This window comes from Amblyomma mixtum, chromosome 9 (assembly GCF_055824585.1).
Source record: "Amblyomma mixtum isolate Tamu chromosome 9, ASM5582458v1, whole genome shotgun sequence".
NCBI lineage: Eukaryota > Metazoa > Arthropoda > Arachnida > Ixodida > Ixodidae > Amblyomma > Amblyomma mixtum.
In genome coordinates, this window is record NC_143020.1 from 46529250 (window position 1) to 46550318 (window position 21069).

General features: G+C 44.9%; 1 protein-coding gene across 1 annotated transcript in view; it reads left to right on the plus strand.

Moving 5' to 3' along the window:
- The first annotated feature begins 568 nt into the window (after positions 1 to 568).
- Positions 569 to 21069, plus strand: part of LOC149328893 (venom metalloproteinase antarease-like TserMP_B) — a 45906-nt gene continuing 25405 nt past the window's right edge. Inside the window, exons 1-5 of the mRNA XM_089559898.1 lie at positions 569 to 655; positions 4882 to 4953; positions 5492 to 5613; positions 9485 to 9534; positions 18243 to 18351. Of these exons, the coding sequence (XP_089416024.1) occupies positions 569 to 655; positions 4882 to 4953; positions 5492 to 5613; positions 9485 to 9534; positions 18243 to 18351 (440 nt within the window). The remainder of the gene's footprint in view (positions 656 to 4881; positions 4954 to 5491; positions 5614 to 9484; positions 9535 to 18242; positions 18352 to 21069) is intronic.

Sequence of the window (21069 nt, forward strand, 5' to 3'; positions counted from 1 at the left end):
AACTTTGATTTCACCATGGAGCCCTGCATTCCACCGTGAAACTACCCTCAGGTGGCATATTCGTCGCCCATCGCGGTTACAGTCTCCTTTCACGGTAGCTGCATTTTGGGTTCTTCCCGCGGCAGCTGCCTTCCGGCTGCGCATTCCTGCGCTGTTGCCATAACCTTCAAATCCACTAGGCCACCGGCCACCCTTTATTTCTCTCCTCCTTCTAGAACTTTCCCTCTACTTCCTCTTCTGGAAACTTGGGGAGGAATATTCCCGTCTTTCCACTGTGCCTCCTGCCATGGTTCGAAGGTGGCAGCCATTAAAGGGATTTTAGTTGAAGTCATTCACCTTAGCGTGATTGTATTCTTAAGATTGAAATAAATTGAAATCTTTTTCATGTAATTAAGGTCGTAGAGGTGAGGCACTATATTCCAATGGAGAATTCAGGCCTATATAGCTAAATTACAAGAGCTTTCGCTGTCAAACAAAATGCTACATTAGCATTACGTCTAAATACTCCATTTTTTCAGGTTTCGCGAATAGGACAAGGAAGGAACGGCCAGGAAAGTTCCTCGTAGAAATGTGCATGGTTACAGATTCGGACTACAGTAATGAATTTAATACAACCGAGGACCTTGTTCAATACTTGATTCTCATGTTGAATGCGGTACGTATAGTTCTTTTCTTTCTTTCTCTCTTTCTTTATTTTGAAGTACGCATGTAATTACACAAAGACACTCAAGGATCCTTACCCAGAGGCTAGTCGTGGATCCCAAAATGAATACAAGTAAGTCTACTGACGATTCAGGAGAAAACAAAAACACACATTTTTCGGGTAATAGAATGAAACAATTGCAATGCAAATTACAATACAAAATACAATACAAAATACAGACTTAAACACTATCGTATGACATACATATACCAAAGAAAAAATAAATGTCACTCTACATTCAGATTGCTACGTTCAATAGATTAGTAGTATTATGCCACGCCAGAGACGTATATATTGTCGCTTCACTGAGACGCTTCTGTTTAAAGAAAAAAATTTTTCAATGCTCTTAAAAGTATTAGGTGAAGATATGACTGAGCATGGGATAGCATTCCAAATTTTGACACCAGAAAAACGGAGACATCGATGACCATAATGATTGTTAGATATTTGAAGCAAGAACTTTCCATGAGCCGCTTAGCGAGAACTGGACGGAGGAGCCTTGTATGAAACTAAAGGAAAGGTGCTAGGGTTGCAGATAAAATTATTTACAAAAAATGCTAAACGATAGTCTCTGAGGTTAGTTTGTGGCATAATGCTATTTTGTTTAAATAAAGGCTGTGATGGAGCTCTAGGTGCAACAAAATTGATCATTCTAAGAGCCTTTTTTGCAGCCTTACCACGTGATCAATATACGATGGATACGTAAGGCCTCAGGCCTCAATACAGTATGCCAGCTGCCACTGAAACAAACTGAAATATAATGTTTTTAGCGTATTAGTCTGAAAATATTTAGATGCTTTCGCTAATGTATAACAAGAGTACGACAGCTTTTTACACAGGGCATCAATGTGCTGTTGCCAGTTTAAATCTTTATCCACGATCACTCCCAAGTATGTGATTGCGTCAACTTGCTGCAACTCATCAGCTCCAACATGCAAGCTGCAGGGTGACATGCACGCAGACTTATGCGGTGATTTGAAAGTAATATATTTCGTTTTTTCAGTGTTCAGGGATAGACGGTTAGATTGGAACCAGGTTTTAATGCATTGAAGCTCCTTATTAAGCACGGTTATACCATCCTCTATAGATTTGGCAGTAACTACCATAGCCGTGTCGTCCGCATACATGATGAGATGTGATTCCTCTGCATATACAGGAATGTCATTCACGTAAAGAGAAAAAAGAATAGGTCCCAGAACCGAACCTTGTGGAATACCCATGGGCACTGTTAGCAAATCTGAAACATTGCCGTCAATTTGAACCCGTTGGGAACGATCGCATAAATAACTTCTAAGGAACTGCAACGCCAAACCTCTAAAACCAAGTCTTTCAAGTTTTTTGGACAGAATATCATGGTCCACGGTGTCGAAAGCTATTTTTACGTCTAGGAACACACCTACTGATACAAAATGTCTGTTAAGTGCGTCATTTACGACTTCGGATAGGGATAAGATTGCAGTAGTAGTAGATCTTTACTCCTGAAACCATGTTGATCAGTGCTAAGAATGGCATACTTCTTCAAAAAGTTCTTAATAAGTTTGGCAAGCAGCTTCTCGAGAAGTGTGTTAAAACAACTTAAGACAGAAATTGGTCGATAATTGCTTAGATTATCAGGGTTACCATTTTTGTATACCGGGACGACTTTTGCTACCTTCAGTGCATCCGGGTATGTGGCGCTATAAAAGGGCTTATTGAACAAAGAAACAAAAGTAGGCGCTAGAACTTCAATATTGTTTTTCAATAACGACACAGGAATTCCATCTAGTCCACGCGCTTTTCCGGTCTCCAGTTGCCTACCAAATGATATAAGTTCATGACAGTTTATGTCATCATATCTGAAGCTGGATTCCTGCCATGGACGAAGAAAAAGAGGCTGCCCGCTTTGCGCTTTGGGGATCACATTATATACTGAGGACTTTGATGGATGTTTTTTCTTGTAGACCAAATTATGACCGCCAAATGGAAACAGAACGCTGACTAAAGTCTCCTTACAACTTGAAAAAGCTTGGACCTATTTGCTGTTCTCAAACGAATGCGGATAGGATCATCTAAGGGTGTAGCTCATTGGGCAACCGCGAAGTTGAAATTGAAAGTTTATTTAAGAATTCAAACAAAGTTACAAGCGTATACAGAGAAACATGCTGAAAAAAAAGATCGCATGAGTGAATTGGAATTGAAGCGCTGGAGAGGGCTTCTAAAGACTTCTTAATGATTGCTTTTTTTATATATAATGTGTTAGTCTTAGGATTCCTGGACCTGTACGCTCTCATAGATCTGCAATTTAAGCGCACTTTTGAATTTAGTGCCTGGCCAGAAACAGGGAGGAAAACAAAACACTTGAAACTGTATTTATAACCTTAACGTGAAGCCCAAGCGAAGATTTTTTGCGCAAATCAACTTTCTACAGTTGGTTGCTCTTCCTTTGAATACAGTGCTGGGCTGTCCAGAACGGGCGCATTGGATGTTTATTGCTGCATTTAGTCGACATGAGGAAAACAAACTATGCGTGAAAGGACGCCGATTGGTTCTGTGGTGAAAATTTTAGGAACAGGTTGTGTAGTATTCAAGAAGCTAGTCCTATATTTAGATCCATTAGCTAGAGCTTCCTTAACATAAGCATCATTTCATGTTCTATGCACGTCTCCATTGTCTGCATTGCGCTTCTGCATATCAGGCATGTGCCGGCGTATCTCAGTTGGCAGAGAACGTTGCGTGAATTTAATAGGTCGTGAGTCTGGCTCCTGCCATCGGCATGTGGTTCCTTTCTAATCAGTTATCATTCAGCCAGAAAATAATTACACTACTAATTTCCTTTTGATAAGCGCCACAACGCAAATAAATGACGATTGATTTGCGTAGTTACGCCAAATGCGAACTAGGTGCGCTAGCAGTTCAATTCTGAAGTTTGGGTCTAGTGTTTTCGGATGGTACTTGTTTGGATAGCGATAATAGGTTAATGTCCTTATATGCCGAATTGGTCATTCTCCTTAGTGCTCACGAGCTAAAAAAAATTAAAAGATATTCCATACTTTCCTTTGTTTTTGTGACTGCTGACATCTTTGATATCTATGTCATGCAACCATCTCATTTTTTATATTTGTTTGCTCAATTGCTGATGAGGGCCTCGGTTCTGACGCTCTAGATGCCATACGCAGCATAAGAGCGTTCTCGCAAAACTACTACCCTCACTATTCAATCACGTTCCAAGTTACGCTCGCTGTAAAACTGGGTTGGTTTGGCTTGGCTTGCAGTGGTTTAACGCCCCAAAGCGACTCACGTTATAAGGGACGCCGTAGTGAAGGGCTGCGGATATTTCGACCACCTGGGGTTCTTAAACGGGCACTGGCATCACACAGTATACTGGACGTACTATATCCCTGCCTGTGGACGAGAGTGGCCCTGATAAATTCTGTCAAGCTCAGGCTATAGTGACCATAAATACCGCGAAAATGGAAGCTTCGGCAGTCGACGCCGTATCTACGTTGGTACAGCACTGGCTCCGTACGCAAAACTCGAAGCCGTGAATTCGGACCATACCCGGCGGCGTGTCTTTCTTTCTTTTACTCTAACAAATTATCGTTCAGCCATGAATTGATTACATAGCTAATTTCCCATTATTAAGTACCAAAAAATTTAACAATAATACATCTTTGATGTTTGCTTTCATTTCGGTGACTGTTCACTTCCGTCATATGCATATCACAACGAACACCTCATTTCACTACAACTGCCTTCTTAGAGCAACGTTATTATTCTCGCATATGTCAACGGTGCGAAATCTGCAAGTACAGTACTGCATTGCCGCTAGAATATTGCAAACTCGTATACAGTAAAGGTAAAGGGCATTTACAGAGCAGAATATTTAGGCACCTGTACGCCTTTTACTTTGATCGCGAAAGGAAGTGGCTGATTTATGATCTAGATAAAAGATGTAAATTTACTACTTTAAGTGTTTGTGTGAATATGTGCTTGTCAGTAAGTTTCAAAATAACTCCTGAAATACAATTTGCAAGCAACATATTTTGCGAGATGCTGCACCTCCCTGTAAACCTTGAGGTTATTGAGCCGTAGAATATTTTCCACCCTCATCAGTTTTAAAAATTTGCTAATATGTCAATTGATGACTCATAATATCCTTATAAATGAGTAATAAAGCTTCTTATTTCTTGGATTCAAAGGTTGCTCTCAGTTTCATTGATATGACAAGTCCCAAAATACGCTTCCAACTTAACGAAGTGTTTACAAATATGGTAAGTGCATCCTTCGAAAGCAAAACTACTGTAAACTTTAAAATAGGCCACAGGTAAAATTTTTGTAAAGCTTATTTTTCGATAACTTTTTGTAGTCACATATTCTGATTTAATCATTAAGCATGAACAGAGAACGATAAAAATGTAGGCATCCCACCAATAATATAATAGAACTTCCTGCATCGAAAGTGACCAAATGTTTTGTAAATTGCTTGTTATCAGCGCTTTACTGAAAACAGCAAACGTTTATTCAAGTTGCATTGCATGTATACATATTCGTTAAATATGATACGTTCACTCATATGTTGAAGTCTGTATTCTAGGCTGAAATCGTAGTGTGAAATTTCTAATCGTCTTATAAGTTCGATCATTTCTCTGATCTTATGAACTTATCGGGCTAATGAAGAACCATCATATTCTATGACCCACACTGAAGGTTAATCGCAGTAGCCTATAAATCGTATATTGCTTACATTTAAATAATGCTTTGCATCTATTTAAAATTTTCACTGATTTTTGATTTTTATGTTTTCCTTAGAGTGATGAAATAATTAACAGCACAGAAGAGGCACCGGACATAGTCGTGACATTAGATATGATGAGAAACCTATCACATCGAGGTGCTTTCAATCGGTGTGACATTGCTTTCTTCCTATCAAGGTAAGGTAGGGATAAAGTACGAATTATGTAGTAACAGTCATAAGTACTTTGTCACAGAAATTTCACCATCCATTTTCGCTTCTCAAGACAGCTGCAGATTTAGTGCACCTTGGCAAAGTCGGGAGCCCTGCGGTTTCATTTGAGTAAAATTAATTTCACCTCTAGTACTATAAAAAGCTGCAAAATATACACGTGACTTAACGACCCGTGATGTTTAGGGAGCCTTTATTCAAAAACCAAAGTTGAGTTGCTCCCATTATGTCAGTGATAGGTGGCGTTGACTTCATGCAAAACATGATAAAGCATTCAACTTGCAATCTTGCCAAACAGATTTTTCATTACAGGCCGTGACCTATGAAATTGCAGGTTGCTGCTGAAATAATTCAAATACGTAAAACCAAAGGAATGTGTGAGAGCAAGTTCTCTGGTAGAGGGGGAGGAATTAAGAAAGTTTCAACAAAAGTCTTTCTTTGCGTTTTGATTCATAATTGGAAAATAAGACATGGGAAAATAAAGAAAGCTCTTATATCCAAAATTTTTGCAGGCACACAATTATATAGAAAATGTACTGTCCTCGCAGAAATTGTCTTAATTAGCTACAAAGAAACGTCGGTAGCAAATGTTTTATGGCAGTGATGAGTGAATTAGACGCATTTAAGAAAGGTTTTATTGCTCATTTATTTAATGAACAAAGTGTCTGATTCAGAAGACCAGGAAAGTCTGAGAGAAAATAAGATGAGAAGCAAAGAGGAATTAGAAGTTGTGAGGAAGTCTATTTGGCTGTGTAAATCTTTCAATGCTTAAGCAATCTTTCTTTGTCGGGACATCGGAAAAGAACATCTTGTTAAAGAATAATCGGCAACACTTGACTCTGTTCTCTTAGCTTACGGTTGGTACCTGGAAATGCACTTGAAGTGGTTGCTGTGTATATGGTCTATCCTGCCAGTACTGACTGATAGTGCCAAAAATGAAAGTCTAAAAAAAGGGCATCGATCTAAATTGAGAGCAGCGCACCAGCTCCTGAAAAGTAACGTCAGAGGTGACTTTCTGAGAGCGTGACCAGGAATGAATAAAAAGAAGTTGCCACGACTGTATCGTTTCTAGAGCGAAGTGGAACAAATGGACTTCGCATATATGAATTGTTTGAACAACGTAACCTTCTAATGACCAAGAAGGGGAAGCTTTGGGCCAGTTGGTCATTACAAGTTGGAGAGGAGGAATAACCGCGAACTTGACAGGACTGAAGAGCGAGAAGAGGACAGGACGAGGTTACCGCTCGTCCTGTGCTGCTCTCGCTCTTCAGTCCTGTCAAGTTCGCGGTTATTCCTCCTCTCCAATTTGTAATGACCAGTGTGTTAGAGCTGTAGTGGTGTTGACATTGCAACGAAGTGAACGAGGGTAAGGGAGGTAGATGAAATTAGTTAATCTGCTTGAGGCAGGTGGCCCAAGCTTGCAAAGGACCGGATAGAGGAGTTATGGTTTGCCGTTCGATATACCTGCCCAGATGCTGATTATCTAACCGTTTATACCATGATGACTTCCCTATATGCCTGTGGACGTGTTCCAGTCGATGATAAATTTGATAAGATCTACGATAAAGGAGTTGATTCGCAAAAGAGAAAGCAGGAGATAAAGTTGGTCCAAGCATGGTCCTTCCATACAGCTCACTTACCAAATAACTTTCGAATGAATCAATGGAAGTTTCTAAATAAGTCGCTATTGAGTCTGTCAGAAGCAATGGATTGCAATGGACGAAGTTTGTGCAAAAAACGACCAGAAACAAAAAATCGCACTAGCTCTAGAAACAAGCACGCTTCTAAATGCACGTCGGGAAGGCGCACATTGAAGGCAAATAAATAGTAGTGAATGATTTAGCGCAAAAAGTTGTATCCACCAGGCACTCTGGCAGTAAACTAAACATACGAAAGAAAACTATCCTTCACTGCAAGTAAAAACAAAACTATCTTGTCTCTAGTAAATTGACACCACGTTTAATACATAACTATAAAAGAGCGAAAACCAAAATTCGTTTTGCAAGGTTTTCGAACTATTTAGAAACAACTGATTTTAGAGCACTTGTCCTCGATACGACGGCTACTAAAAAGCCTACCAGATAAGCTGTCATGTGGCTTTCTTTTCTCGACTTTCCCTGATTCACCTAAACCCGTAAGTTAGTGTGTCAAGAAACGAGAACACCATTGCCGCAGCGAGGGGGGGGGGGGGGGGGGGCGTCTATTTGAAAAGATTTGGATCCAATTGCTAGGTTCTCGTAATTCCACCGAGTGTTTTAGAAAAAATACCCTAGAAGCGTTCCCAATGTATACTATACGAATCTAACTTAGCATCGCGCTTGCTTTTCTTCGTGTACATTTAGAGATGAGCGGATAATCACCCATACATTAGGAGCAACCTTTATGTTTGGGTTACTACCGCATTTCCTGAGGTGCGACCAATAGAAAGTTCTTAATTTTTTCATAAAGAGAAGCCTCGCGAGAGAGCATAAGTTTTAGCACAGTTTAATGGAGGATTTCAACCGATCGCAGAGGCAATTTCTCTGGCTTTGGTGTTTTGCAGCTTGATAGAATGTGTTGAACTATATTTTGAAATACGTCTGTAACGACGATATCGCCAAGACCAGTTGTTGGCGAGTTGGTGTTCATGGTGATCCATTATAACAGCTCGACAGCCGGGACAGATAAGAAGGGACACAACACAGCGCTGACTCACAACTAAAACGTTTATTGGTCGCCGGTCATGTATAAATACTGCCCTGGTGGCCGGTAAGGATACAAGCACGCTCAACTGGCGTGAGATTCAAAATCGACAGTATATCAGGCACGTGTCAACAGGCTAGTGTCATACGTGGGAAATAAGGTCACTGCTACAGCATGCACAAGTTAACATTCACTAACAAGGTAACGATTTTCCTTACCTGACAGCGCTACAGAGGGAGTACTGATATATTCGCCTGAGGTCCTGGCTATTAGCATTTAGCCGATGTTAAATGTGCTATTTTTGTTGTTAAGAATTCTTTCTTAGCAAGTCACGGATATTTTGAGAGTATTGTTAACGGGTTCGGTGCTGTAGAGTGGAACACACCGCGTATATAAGTGTCGGTAAAATCCACTCCGAAAGAAAAGCGGAAGTGTTCGTTAACCAAGAGGTCGACTTCTTTATGAAAAGTAGGCTTGCGGAAATGGTTTGTTTTTCTTCAGGAGAATGTGGCTAGTTTCCTACACTAATGTTCCTTTGCATAGGCATGACAGGCAGCGGTCGCAGCCGCGGCCGGTTAATTTATTGAGGTGGTTGCATCGCGCATGGAAAAATTTTGCACGCCTCCACTTATAACATAAAAGAACACAACGCGCTTTGCCACTCATCTTAGTATCGCGAACTGTTCCAGATTTTCTATACAACTTCTACAGAATTGTTCTGTTGAATATTTCATTCGAGAGCTTTATTTTGGAATGTCTTAACCGTCAGCAGTTTTATTTCCTGATTTAAATGGTTCAATTGAAAAACTATTTTAACTCCATGTTAGCCTTTCTTGGCGTTAAAGATCCCCATTCCCGAGACCTCCCGAAATTATTCCCGAGACCACCACTACGGCACCTCTTTCTCTCTTCTTTCTCTGCCACCATCCTCCCTTCCCTTACGGTGCAGTTCAGGTGTCCACCGAGATATGGGAGACAGCTACTGCGCCATTTCCTTTTCTCATAAACCAATTTACCAATTTGCCAATTTTACGCTTTCACAATTAACTGGGACAAACCGCAGTTGTGTTTTTTTGCGAGACTTTAGAAATCACTTTAAAAGCTGCTGCTAACTTACCTAATGTAATCGTTTGCCAATTTTCTGCCCTCTTCTAAAGGAAAAATTTTGTGACGGATAATAATGGCACGCCAGATCCCAGCGTATATGGTAAGTTCCAATATTCCACTTAAATTTTCAAGGCCACAGGGAAGCCTTCAGAACGCCTCATTCAGACACACCTAAGCACGTCGCAACGCTTCTCGAGCAGTTCCAAATTTATTGCTAACAAACCTAGTGCAGAAACCTTCAAAGCGGGATATGTCTGTATCAAGTACTTAAATTCGGCATGATCGTTCCCAGTGGAGACTTCACATGAGCCAGTGTACTTAACCCCGTCTATTACAGGCAACAAAACCAGCAACAAAAACCAGCACCACCAAACAACTTTGCTTACATAAGCTTTCTTCACGTAAAAAAATAAAAGTTTCATCACGTTTTCGGGGCTATCATTCGGTGGTCCTTTATTTTTATACTGAGCACAATTTGTTGGGCTCCTACCCCAGATACAGATACTTTATATGGATTAAGTCGAAATGCAAAAACAGCCGTGCGCTCTAGGTGTCAGTACACGATATTGCCACCTAGTATTGCCAGGTGGCGCATAGCTGACAACCACGAAGTAGGGCTCGCGCTATGAGGGATCTGTCGCCATTGCTGCCTCAGCTTTCGTGACCTTGTCTGCCTTCTCGCTTGCGTGGTATTAAAGCACCCATCGTCAACAAGCACGCTACAGTCTGGTGGAGTGTGCTGGGTAACCGTTAGCCAATGCAAGAGACCCGTCCAGGTAGCCGTCGCGCCCGCCCTGTATCGCTAGACACCCCGGTACATCGCTTCAGTCGGAGGATCCAGGGACTGTCTCCGGAGCTTGGACCATTAGAGAGAGGCGCCATGGCGACTACCGCTCCTCCTCCTCTGCAAATCGCCGCTGCCACGCCCTCCCACTACACCTTGGAGACGCCGCGGGTTCCCGAGACGTTCCATGCGGAACTTTTTGAGGATGTGGAGGACTTGCTCCTTCACTTTGAACGCGTAGCTGCGTTTAACCAGTGGGACGACGGAGCCAAGCTCCGCAATGTTTACTTTAGCCTCGAGGATGGTGCTTGCACCTGGTTTGAAAACCGAGAAGACGCTTTAACGTTTTGGCGAGTGTTCCGTCGTTGGGTGCTAGAGGCCTAGACCGGCGTAGATCGTCGCGAACAAGCTGCGCGTGCACACCGGGCAGCAGCAGAGCACCGATGCGATGCACGCCGTTACAACCTTCGCCACCGACAGGTTGACTACAACCCCGGTGACCAAATCTGGGTGTGGACTCCTGTCCGTCGCCAAGGCTTGTGTGAGAAACTGCTCTGCCGCTATTTTGGCCCTTACAGAGTGGTACGGCGTGTAAGTGAGGTTTAACTATCAAGTGGCTCCGGACGGTGTTGCGCAACCCCGACACCGACAGCTCAGCTCTGACATTGTGCATGTTGTGCGGCTTAAGGCGTACTATACCCGGCGACGCAGACTTGTTGATGTCTTGGCTCGCTTCAGTAGCGGCACTTTGCTCCTTTTTTCTTTATTTTTTGTAGCGTCGACAGCGCTCTTCTTTTTCATAAGGGGGGAATGATGCCACCTAGTATTGCCAGGTGGCGCATAGCTGACGACGACGAGGTAGGGCCCGCGCTGACAGGGATCAAACGCAATTGCTGCCTCAGCTTGCCTGGCATTGTCTGCCTTCCCGTTTGCCTTGTATTAAGACACCCATGAAAGACGAACAAGTCAGGGAGCTGTCGGGCTGTGCCCGCTCGTCTCTGCCAATCTTTGTGAATGTTTTGTGGTCGGTGTTGAACATTTGTGTTCAGATAACCTGCACTGCAACATCCTGGTATGATTCCGGCGGTGATTGCGGCTCCGCCGGTGCCGCACCCGGTCTCAACACCTGAATGTTCTCCTGGCATTCCATCAGGCCCAGCTCAGCTGGTCATACCTGCTGTGCAAGCCGTGCCTGCTGCCTCAAACGTGGTGCCCTGCAGCTACTCTTCTGCTCCGGCTGCATCAGGACCAGCATATCCAGACCCTCATGGACATCGCACCCCTGAAGCTTCCAACTTAAGCCGTTATCTGCCGTTACCTTCAGGTCAGGATGATTTTTCTGATTCGTCAGATTCTTCTACCATCATCTACATGGACACTACTGCGAAGTCCGAAGAAGGGTCTGAGAAATTTATTCATGTGCCTTCAAAGCGTCGTCGCAGCTCAAAGCGATCACTTTTGAGTGTAGACACTCCGAACGTAACTCAAACACCTAGGCACAGCCTTACAGTTGTCATCAAGCCAGTGCATTCTGGACACCGCATTACCCGCTTTAATCCATTGACATTGAGGCAAGGATTTGAATCTATATCTCCAGACGGTGTTCCTCAAGTTCGTCCCAACGAGCGTGTAAACCTTCTGGCAGTTGACACCCGTACAACGCACGCTACAGAACGCCTTTTGCAAATAACAAGCATAGCTGGAGTTGCCGTTCAAGCCTATGAGCCCGGTCCCAGCAACTAAGGTGTTGGTGTCACCAAGGGTGCGCCCTGGATCTTCCTCAATCTGAGATTTACTCTACGCTGCTACAGAGAGCTCCGATCAAATCTGTCCGCCGGCTTGGCAATTCAGAAAACATCTGGATTGTATTTGCGACCGAATCTGCGCCGCAATACGTTATTCTCGGCTATAAAAGATACCCTGTGTACGAGTACATTCAAAAACCGCGCCAATGCACCAAATGTCAGTGCTTCGACCATGTGGCTAGCGCTTGTCGACTTGCCCTGCGCTGCTCCCGTTGTGGCGGGAGCCATGGCCGAAATGAATGTCCAAGTGACGACCCCCTTTGTCCAAACTGCGGGAAGCAGCATGAGGCGACGTTTATCCATTTCACTGCCTATCAAAGGGAGAAAATCATCTACAAATACAAGAACTCCAATAATAGAGATTATAAGACAGCAAAAGCTGCTTTAATTGAGGAAAATCCGGGCAAGTCGCCTCAGAAGAAAGTCATCGCAGGGGAAGAAAGCTCCTCAACAATCGGATAAAGATAAAGCGAATCACCTGCGCATTGAGGACATAGTATAGTGCCCTCCTCTTCCACCGCGCCAAAACGTTGAGCCACCTCTAATAGCGTGTACAAGTCTTAATACTCCACGGCAGCCGCAGTATGCACCCTGGAACCATTCGCGCGAAGGATCTATTCGCCAAAACTCCGACGGTACCAGTTCCCTACTGTGCTCGCTTGTTGAGGCCATCCACGCTTTTCTTACACCACTCTCCCCGCCGGTGGCACAGACCATCCTTACAATACTTGACTTCATTTCACCTCTACTTGCGCAATGGCAGTATAGCAGTCAATAGACCAGCTACTCTCCCTAGCGTGCAAAGCATCCGTAACACGGCCACCATCTTTCAATGGAATGCCTTCTGCCTTCGTCCACGATTATCTGATTTCCGACAATTTGTCTCAAAGCACCGTTTCCCGATTGCTGCCATTTCAGAATCTCGTCTGCGTACTACCATTCGTCTTTCAGGCTATATCGTTCACAACTCGATGACCGGCACTGGCATCAGAAGAGTTCTTTTAGCTGTTCAGAAAGACGTCACCTACCATCCCACAACCGATACCTGCCGACTCACGGAATGAATATCTTGCAGCCACCGTCTAGATCATGGATCTGTCCTTCACAGTGATCGTGGAGTACATACCCCCGCGTGTCACATTTGACGTTTACCGCCTTCAAGATGTAGTCCGCAGTACTCCTGCACCCCACATCATAACGGGCGACTTCAATGCATACTATTCTGCTTGGGGAGGCACCAGATCAACAGCCAGAGGACAACAGTTATTTGATTTTGCACAGTCTAACGATTTAACTTTCCTCAACAACGGCCAGGCAACTTTTTATCAAGGTGCAAGGTCCAGTGCCCTTGACATTTGTGATTTCTGCGCATCTGTCGTCTTCAGCAACTTGGAATGTAGACATAGAAACTCATGGCAGCGATCATCTACCTACGTACATTAAGGTTGGTGGTGCTTTTTTAAGTTCCGAGCGGCGTAAGGTACGCTACACGAATTCGGATGTTTTCTCTGACACAGTAGAGAAATTGCAGCTCTCACACCTTGATTATGAAAACTTCATTGGTGCTGTAGCACGTGCTAAAACGACCAGCAGTAAAGTTATAACCCTATCAACAGTGTACTCAAGTGTAGATGCTGAATATGAGCGACTTCGAGCAATTCGCCGTAGAGCAGAGAGACTAGCACGCACGACCAATAACAGAGAAGACGTCAGCGTTGCTAGGCGCGCACAAAAACATGTTCAGCGCCATTTGGAAAAACTCGCAAGACGGGAATGGCGATCCTTCTGCGCAAAGCTTGATCCCAGAAAGCCTCTTTCGAAGATTTGGAGCATTGTGCGCAGCCTCAGTAGTCAGCCGGCGCCATTAAATCCTTTTGAGTGCGTCGCTGTGAATGCGAATGTTTCTCGTCTCGACGCAGCGGAGGCTTTCTGTTCTAAGATAATTGCTCGTTCAACAGCCGTATCGGTGCCACTACCTCCCCAAAGCTTTATCTCTTCACCTAACACCGCCCTCCTTGACGAACCGTTCACTATGGATGAAATTCATGCGGCTCTGGCAACTACCAATAAAAGATCCTGCCTTCGACCAGATGGCATAAGCTACACTACCCTCTCTCACCTGACAACTAGCGCCAAGGTTCAACTCCTCGCAGTTTATAACACCTCCTGGGAGTTCGGCCGCCTTGAAACGTGTTGGAAGCGTGCGCGTGTCATACCTATTCTCAAGCCTGGAAAACCATCAACTGACTTAAACGCCTATTGTCCCATAGTCCTTCTTAGTTGCGTCGGGAAGTTGATGGAGAAAACGGTTACTCTCGTTTAACCTGGGACCTGACGAACAGGGGAATTTATCCTCCGACCATGTATGGTTTTCGGAAAGGACGCAGCAGCATTGACAAAGTTATTGCCCTTGCCAATTGTGTCAACGCAGCAAAGCAGTGCGGTCTATGACCATGCAGTGTTTCTTGACGTGAAGGGAGCCTTTGATAGTGTAACACATGAGGCAATTCACTCTGCTTTACAATCAATTGGCATTACTGGACGAATGTATAACTGACTGCGTGACTATCTTCCCGAAAGATCGATTTTTATGTCAACAAGTGAAGGTGACACAGCTCCGCATCAAATATCTCACGGAGCATCTCAGGGGGGTATACTAAGTCCCACCCTTTTCAATCTCTCACTTGTTGACTTGGAAAAATAATTGCCACCGACCGTTGAAATCTCCCTTTATGCGATTAACATCTGTATATGGTATTCCGGACGCAACAGGCGCATTGTGCATGCCCGTCTACAGAGGGTAATAGGCTGCATTGAATCATTCTTAAGCAAGCGCGGTCTCGCCATGTCGTCAGATAAAAGCTCAGCAATTGCATTGTCAAGGCGTGATCTTTCGCGCTACGTGCTGAACGATGCTGGTACTCCAATACCGTACGTCACAAGCCATAAATTTCTGGGGGTAACGTTTGACAGGTCACTGTCATGGTACCCACATGTGCAAGAGATGAAAGTCAAGCTCTGCTCTTACGCCTCTATTTTTCGTATGCTCTCCACCAGCAGAAGACGTTGTTCTGCACCATGATTACTACGACTGCATGGAGCGCTCTGTGAAGGCCTTCTGCGCTACAGTCTCCAAGCTCTGTAGGGTATTTCGCAAACAAATATTAAAATCCTTGAGGCCATGCAAGCTAAAGCCTTGTCAATTTGTCTCCTTCCCTCAAACACCTCCACAATGGGTACTCTAGCTGAGAGCAGACGTCTATCGGCATCAGTGCTCTTAATCCAGGAGCTCCTTCGTGCCCAGGTGCGGTTTGTGGCTCGTGTACCAAACCATCCACTCGCTGAGTACTGCATGGAGGAAATTTTTAACATTCTCCCATCACAGTACCAGCGTCATGTCACAACCTCCACCGCACCTTGGAGGTAGGCAGGATGGTAAATTAAGATCACAATCCCTGGTATTAAAAGAAACAAAAACACCTTCAATCCAGCACTTAAATACTTTGCGCTTGAGCACATTCATAGTTGCTACTATGCGTACCGCCACATCTACACTGATGGCTCTGTCATGTTCTTATCATCAGCGATTGGCGTCTGGATTCCGTCAACGTGCACCATAATTTCAGCGATACTCAGTCACCGCACATCGACTACTGCTACCGAGCTGGCTGCTCTGTGTGTTGCGTTTACTTACATCCTACAACAACCGACAACAGCGTGGGTTATCTTCAGTGACTCTCGCGCTGCACTACAGTCGATAAATTCACCAGGAAGCCTTCAGGAGCAGATCGTCGATGACTTGAACAGGTTACACACCGAGGCCTGTGAGTTGAGTCACCGTGTGGTGCTTCAGTGGTTGCCCGCTCACTGCGGCTTCGCAGGCAACGATCGCGCTGATGGTGCAGCAACATCGGCGCATGGCTGACATCCTTGTTCCTACCCATACCCTTTTCTCGTAGTGGTGGCGCGAGACTTCTCGCTACTAAATCCTGGCAGATGCAACGCTCTTTGTGTTGTGATCCGCGGTGTCAATACAGAACCCTCTTTCGTATCGACCCCGCTTGTGAATTCCGCATGCCACGCAATTTAGATAGACGTGACTGTAATTGCCTGCACCGAATCCGTCTGGACGTTGCCTTTACTAAATTCTATGTTTATAAAAATGGTGTATCAAGTAGTCCTCTGTGCCCGACATGTGGTGTGCGCGAGGATATTCGACACTTCATCTGCCACTGCCAAATCTTTAATATTCATCGCAATGTACCGTTAGGTGCTTTAGGACTTCGTCAGGACGACTCCGTGCACCTGGAGCATGTCCTTGGACCCTGGACTGATGCGACTTCGGCTAAGCCAGGGACAAAAGCTTTCTTAGTTTTTCTGAGGGACGCGGGTTTAGTGGACATACTTTCATAATCATGTGTGTTTGTGAGTGCGTGTGCTGAGTATATTTGATGTCACCTTTTTTTTCTTTCTCTCTCTCTCTTTCACCCTCTTCTTTCACCCTCATCTGGAGTAGCATGCCAGGCCTATAACCAGGCAGACCTCTCCATTATTCATTAAATTCTCTCTCCCTCTCTACCGCCAACAAGTACGTTACAATATATAACGTTAGCTGGCCAGCCTTTACCGACGGTCGTCCATGGAAATTACAATGCCACGCGCAATGACGGGATGTTGAACCTCGTATGTGCCCAAATCATCAAATAATCACAGCACGTTAGAATATTTCTGTTAATATTAAGTTGCTACATCCCCTCAAGGGCGAGCAGTCAGATTTCCGCGTACCTGTAGAAGACTGCGCCTCTATTGAGGATTTAAACTTTAAAGGTATTGCAGCCCAATACCCCTATAACGAGATTTATGACTCGTAAAAAAGAGACACATTTAAATACAAGATTGGTTCCCATAAATAAACGCGAAGAGGGAAGCGTAGACCACTGATTTCTTCGATATTTTTCCCTGTAAATGGATGATTTTACTCAATAATTTCTTTAAACGAAGGGTAGCTGCCGAACATATACTTGATTATTCATCCGCGAGTGCTGGCATTTTGAAAATATACTCTAAGATTGTCTTTTTTCGAATGAGTTGGCTGTTTCCATTTTACCTATTCCATGAGAACTCTCGGCTTCACAAATATAATTTTTATTCTATGCATTCTAAATTATAATACTACTATTTTAAATTCCCTAAGTGACGTATCGGAATTGGGGAAAGGCATACTGCAGCGCTTTGGGTTATTTTATACCACCTGCGAGTTTTTAGTGCGCACGAACATTGCTTAGAACATAGGTGTCGGAATATTTTGCTTGCATGAAAATACTGCCGCGGTGGCCGGTACTGACGTCGGGTACTGACGTCAGGTTCAGCAGAGCAATGCCAAAGCAGTTGAGCCACCGCGGGGGTTTATTGTAGAACGGCGCCCAGTGCACTACTGATGTTTTGAAGGCTATTTGACGAAGCGCGATTGCAAATGAGACTTCCATTTTTCTCAACGGTTGATAATTTTTACCTTGGCAATTGCGAATAATGAGTCATTAATCAATAACCTAAGAAAGCCACATGGCCAGATGTAAATGGTCGCTGGCACAGTGATACTTTTCATTTCAAAGGTGCATGAAATGTCCCAGTGCTAGTATATTTTCTCGCAGTTGTGACTGCAGTCCGGCGAACAGGAAAACAGCTAGAATCGCTTCTAAACGAAAATCTTTATTTGGGCTGACTTCCGCCCGCAAAGAACTTAATCACTCGATGGCGGCATAGCACCAAGCGTGCTCGGCGGTCTTCGAACAGAATGTCCGCCGCTCTCGGCCATGCTGTTTTTAAAGCTGAGAGCAAACATTCGAGATAAAGCTTCGAAAGATGCTAGAACACTCTGGGACAACGTAGAGTCGGCTCCGCCTCGATGCGATTGATCGAGATAACTCTAGGCGCGTCTTGCTTCGAAAACAAAGTGCCGGCAGCTGTGAAGAATGAACAAGCAAACATTCGCGGCAATATAAATTTAGCCTTTGATGTAGGCCATCACACGAGATATTTCATAGAGATCCCTCCCAAAAACACCTTCACTTTGGTTTGTTTTGGAAAAATGCAGCAGTTATTAGGCACTGCAGGTTTCTGCTTCAGAATCAGTTTGAATAGCTTAAAGAATACAAGTACTCTATTGTGCGAACACCGAGTGAATTCCAGCCATGACGAATATACGGAAACACTTTCCAGGTGTCGCTTTTCTTGGTGGAGTATGCACCGAAGCAAAGGTTGGAGTTGGTGAAGACGAGCCTTACACCTTCGACGGGGTGCACATGATGGCTCACGAGATAGGACATCTGTAAGTTTCAACGGGAGAGCAGGTTGACAAAAATGCATTTTTCTGTGACGGGCGTAATGCTAAAAGATTGGGTTTATTTTTAATACTCAACTGATTATCTTGTTCTAGAGAACAACACATCTATTTCAAAGCATCAGGTAAGTGGGCGTAATATTATGGAAAAATAATTGTTAGAGATATTCTAGCCGCTTCAAATGGTGCAGTTGCTGCTAGTGAGTTCAATGATAAACGCTTTCTGTTCTATCGTATTTTATAGGTCACCTTTCAAAGATAGCAATGGTTTTAGATCTATCGAAAGTAGTTACACGCCTGGTTGGCAATATCCAGTTGTCAAGGCCCTCAGTCGTTCACTAAAGGCGATGCTCTAGTGGTGGGTACAATAAAGAGCAGTATAGGGCAGCGGCTTCCATCTTAACTGTGCTACTTAGTATAGTAAGTTGAGTGCTCTTGGCTGTCTCCCTTGCCCTATATAAACATAGCACACAGCATTCCCATTAAGATGTACCTCCCGCCTTTTGTTGCAGCAGCCCTTAGACACCATGGAATTTAGCAGCATGTTATTCCCATATCGAGAACAAGAAGCTCGCGTCTCGTGAACGTCAGGTGTGCAGTCGGATCGCAAATATAAAAAGGCATATCTGTGGTACTAAGTTTAAAATAACAATTTTAGAAAATACACAAAAAATAATAGCGTTGAGCATCAGGCCTTTTCTTCCTGCTCAAAAGAACAAGAATCAATACAGCGAAAAGAATGTTGGCAATTCTGTTTTGAAGAATGGAAGAGTACCTGGAAGGGTCCAACTATTTCTTCAAGGAATAGCGAAATTATATGCAGTCAATACATGATACTTCCTCTAAAACAAAATTCCTAATTTAAAAAAGAGCTTGAAAGGGAAGAATAGTTTCCTTGAGCTTAATGCGTAATACACCTGACAACAGCCTATATATGAGTGAAGAATTCACTCGGGTAATGAACAAACACGCGACTTTGGTTGTAAAACAATAGGAGCATGTTTTTTTCCGTCACTTTAAATATTGTTACGTGGCAGGAGGCGTTCACACCACGAAGAACACTGGTGCACTCACGCTGAACACACAACACAAGCACAGGGCACACCGGATGCCAAAACACAGGCCACTGCACAGGATTTGGAGCCCGAGCACGCGCCAAGCGCCCTCTCACTTCGTCTGCCTCATCTTCGCTGAGTCGACCCGTAGCATGACCCCCGGGCGCAAAAGCACCGTCGCGGTGCAGCTCAGCGAGTGAAGTGCACTCGGGGAAGGCAGGCTCAATCTCATATGTGACGGCTGTGACTTGGCGCAGCACACGATACGGGCCCACATAACGAGAAAGAAGCTTTTCCGAGAGCCCTACACGCCGAGAAGGCACCCAGAGCAATACAAGGGACCCAGGCAAGACGGCACTGTCTAGGTGGCGGTGGTTATAGTGCTCTTGCTGAGAAGCTTGGGAGGCTTGCAAGCGGGAACGGCGGACTTGGCGAGCATGGTCGGCATGGGCAATGGCTTCACGGGCGTATTGAGAATGTGGGGGAGGATATGTTCGATACAATGTGTCAAGCGGCAGTTGAGGCTCACGGCCGTACAAGAGGTAAAACGGAGAGTAGCCGGTAGTGTCGTGGCGGGATGAGTTATATGCAAACGTAACGTATGGGTGTGCGACGTCCCAGTCTCCGTGATCAGAGGAGACGTACACGGCGAGCATGTCGGTAAGCGTGAGATTGAGTTACTCAGTAAGGCTATTAGTTTGGGGGCGGTAAGCGGTCGTCAACTTGTGCTTAGTTAAGCACGCGCGAAGAATGACGTTTCCTACTGCTGAAAGGAAGGTGCGGCCACGGTCAGTGAGCAGTTGGTGGGGTGCTCCATGATGAAGAATGACGCCCTGAAGAAGAAAGTCGGCGTCATCAGCGGCAGTACACGTGGGGAGCGCACGCGTTATCGTGTACCGGCTGGCATAATCTGTGGCTTATGCAACCAATCTGTTCCCGGAAGTGGACTCAGGAAAGGGGCCTAGAAGGTCCAAGCAGTCACTGTAGAACGGCTCCGGAGGGACGTCAATGGGCTGAAGAAAGCCAGGGGGAGCAGATGCAGGGCGCTTGCGACGCTGACACTCATCGTAAGCACCAACGTAACGGCGCACTGAACGGTAGAGGCCAGGCCAGAAGAACCGACGACGGATGAGGTCGTACGTGCGAGTAACGCCTTGATGGCCAGCAGTCGGGAGGTCATGGAGTTCGTGCAGAACGACTGTTCGTATGTGCTTCGGGACGATGAGGCGAAGGTCAGGACCAGTTGGTTGAAGATTCCGGCGGTATAAAATACCATCAATGAGAGCAAAGCGGTTCAATGAAGGGTCGGTTTGGGCGGACGTTAGGCGATCGATGATGGAGAGAAGCTCCGCATCCCGACGCTGTTCTTCGCCGATAGTTGTAAACGGTGATTGAGAGAACAGGTCGATTGCGCTTGCGCTCGTCGCAGTATTAGTGTGGCCAACAGGGTAACGAGAGAGGCAGTCGGCATTTATGTGCAACCGGCCAGACTTGTAGATCACAGCGTAGTCATATTGTCACCGAAGGAAGAAGACGATCTTCGAGCACCTCGAATGCCCAAGGCTTGGCAAGTCCCAGCTTCAACAGTTCGGCCGCGGTACGGCGCCACTGATTGGTTCGGACGGTGGCATTGCTCCCCCTCTCCGAAGGG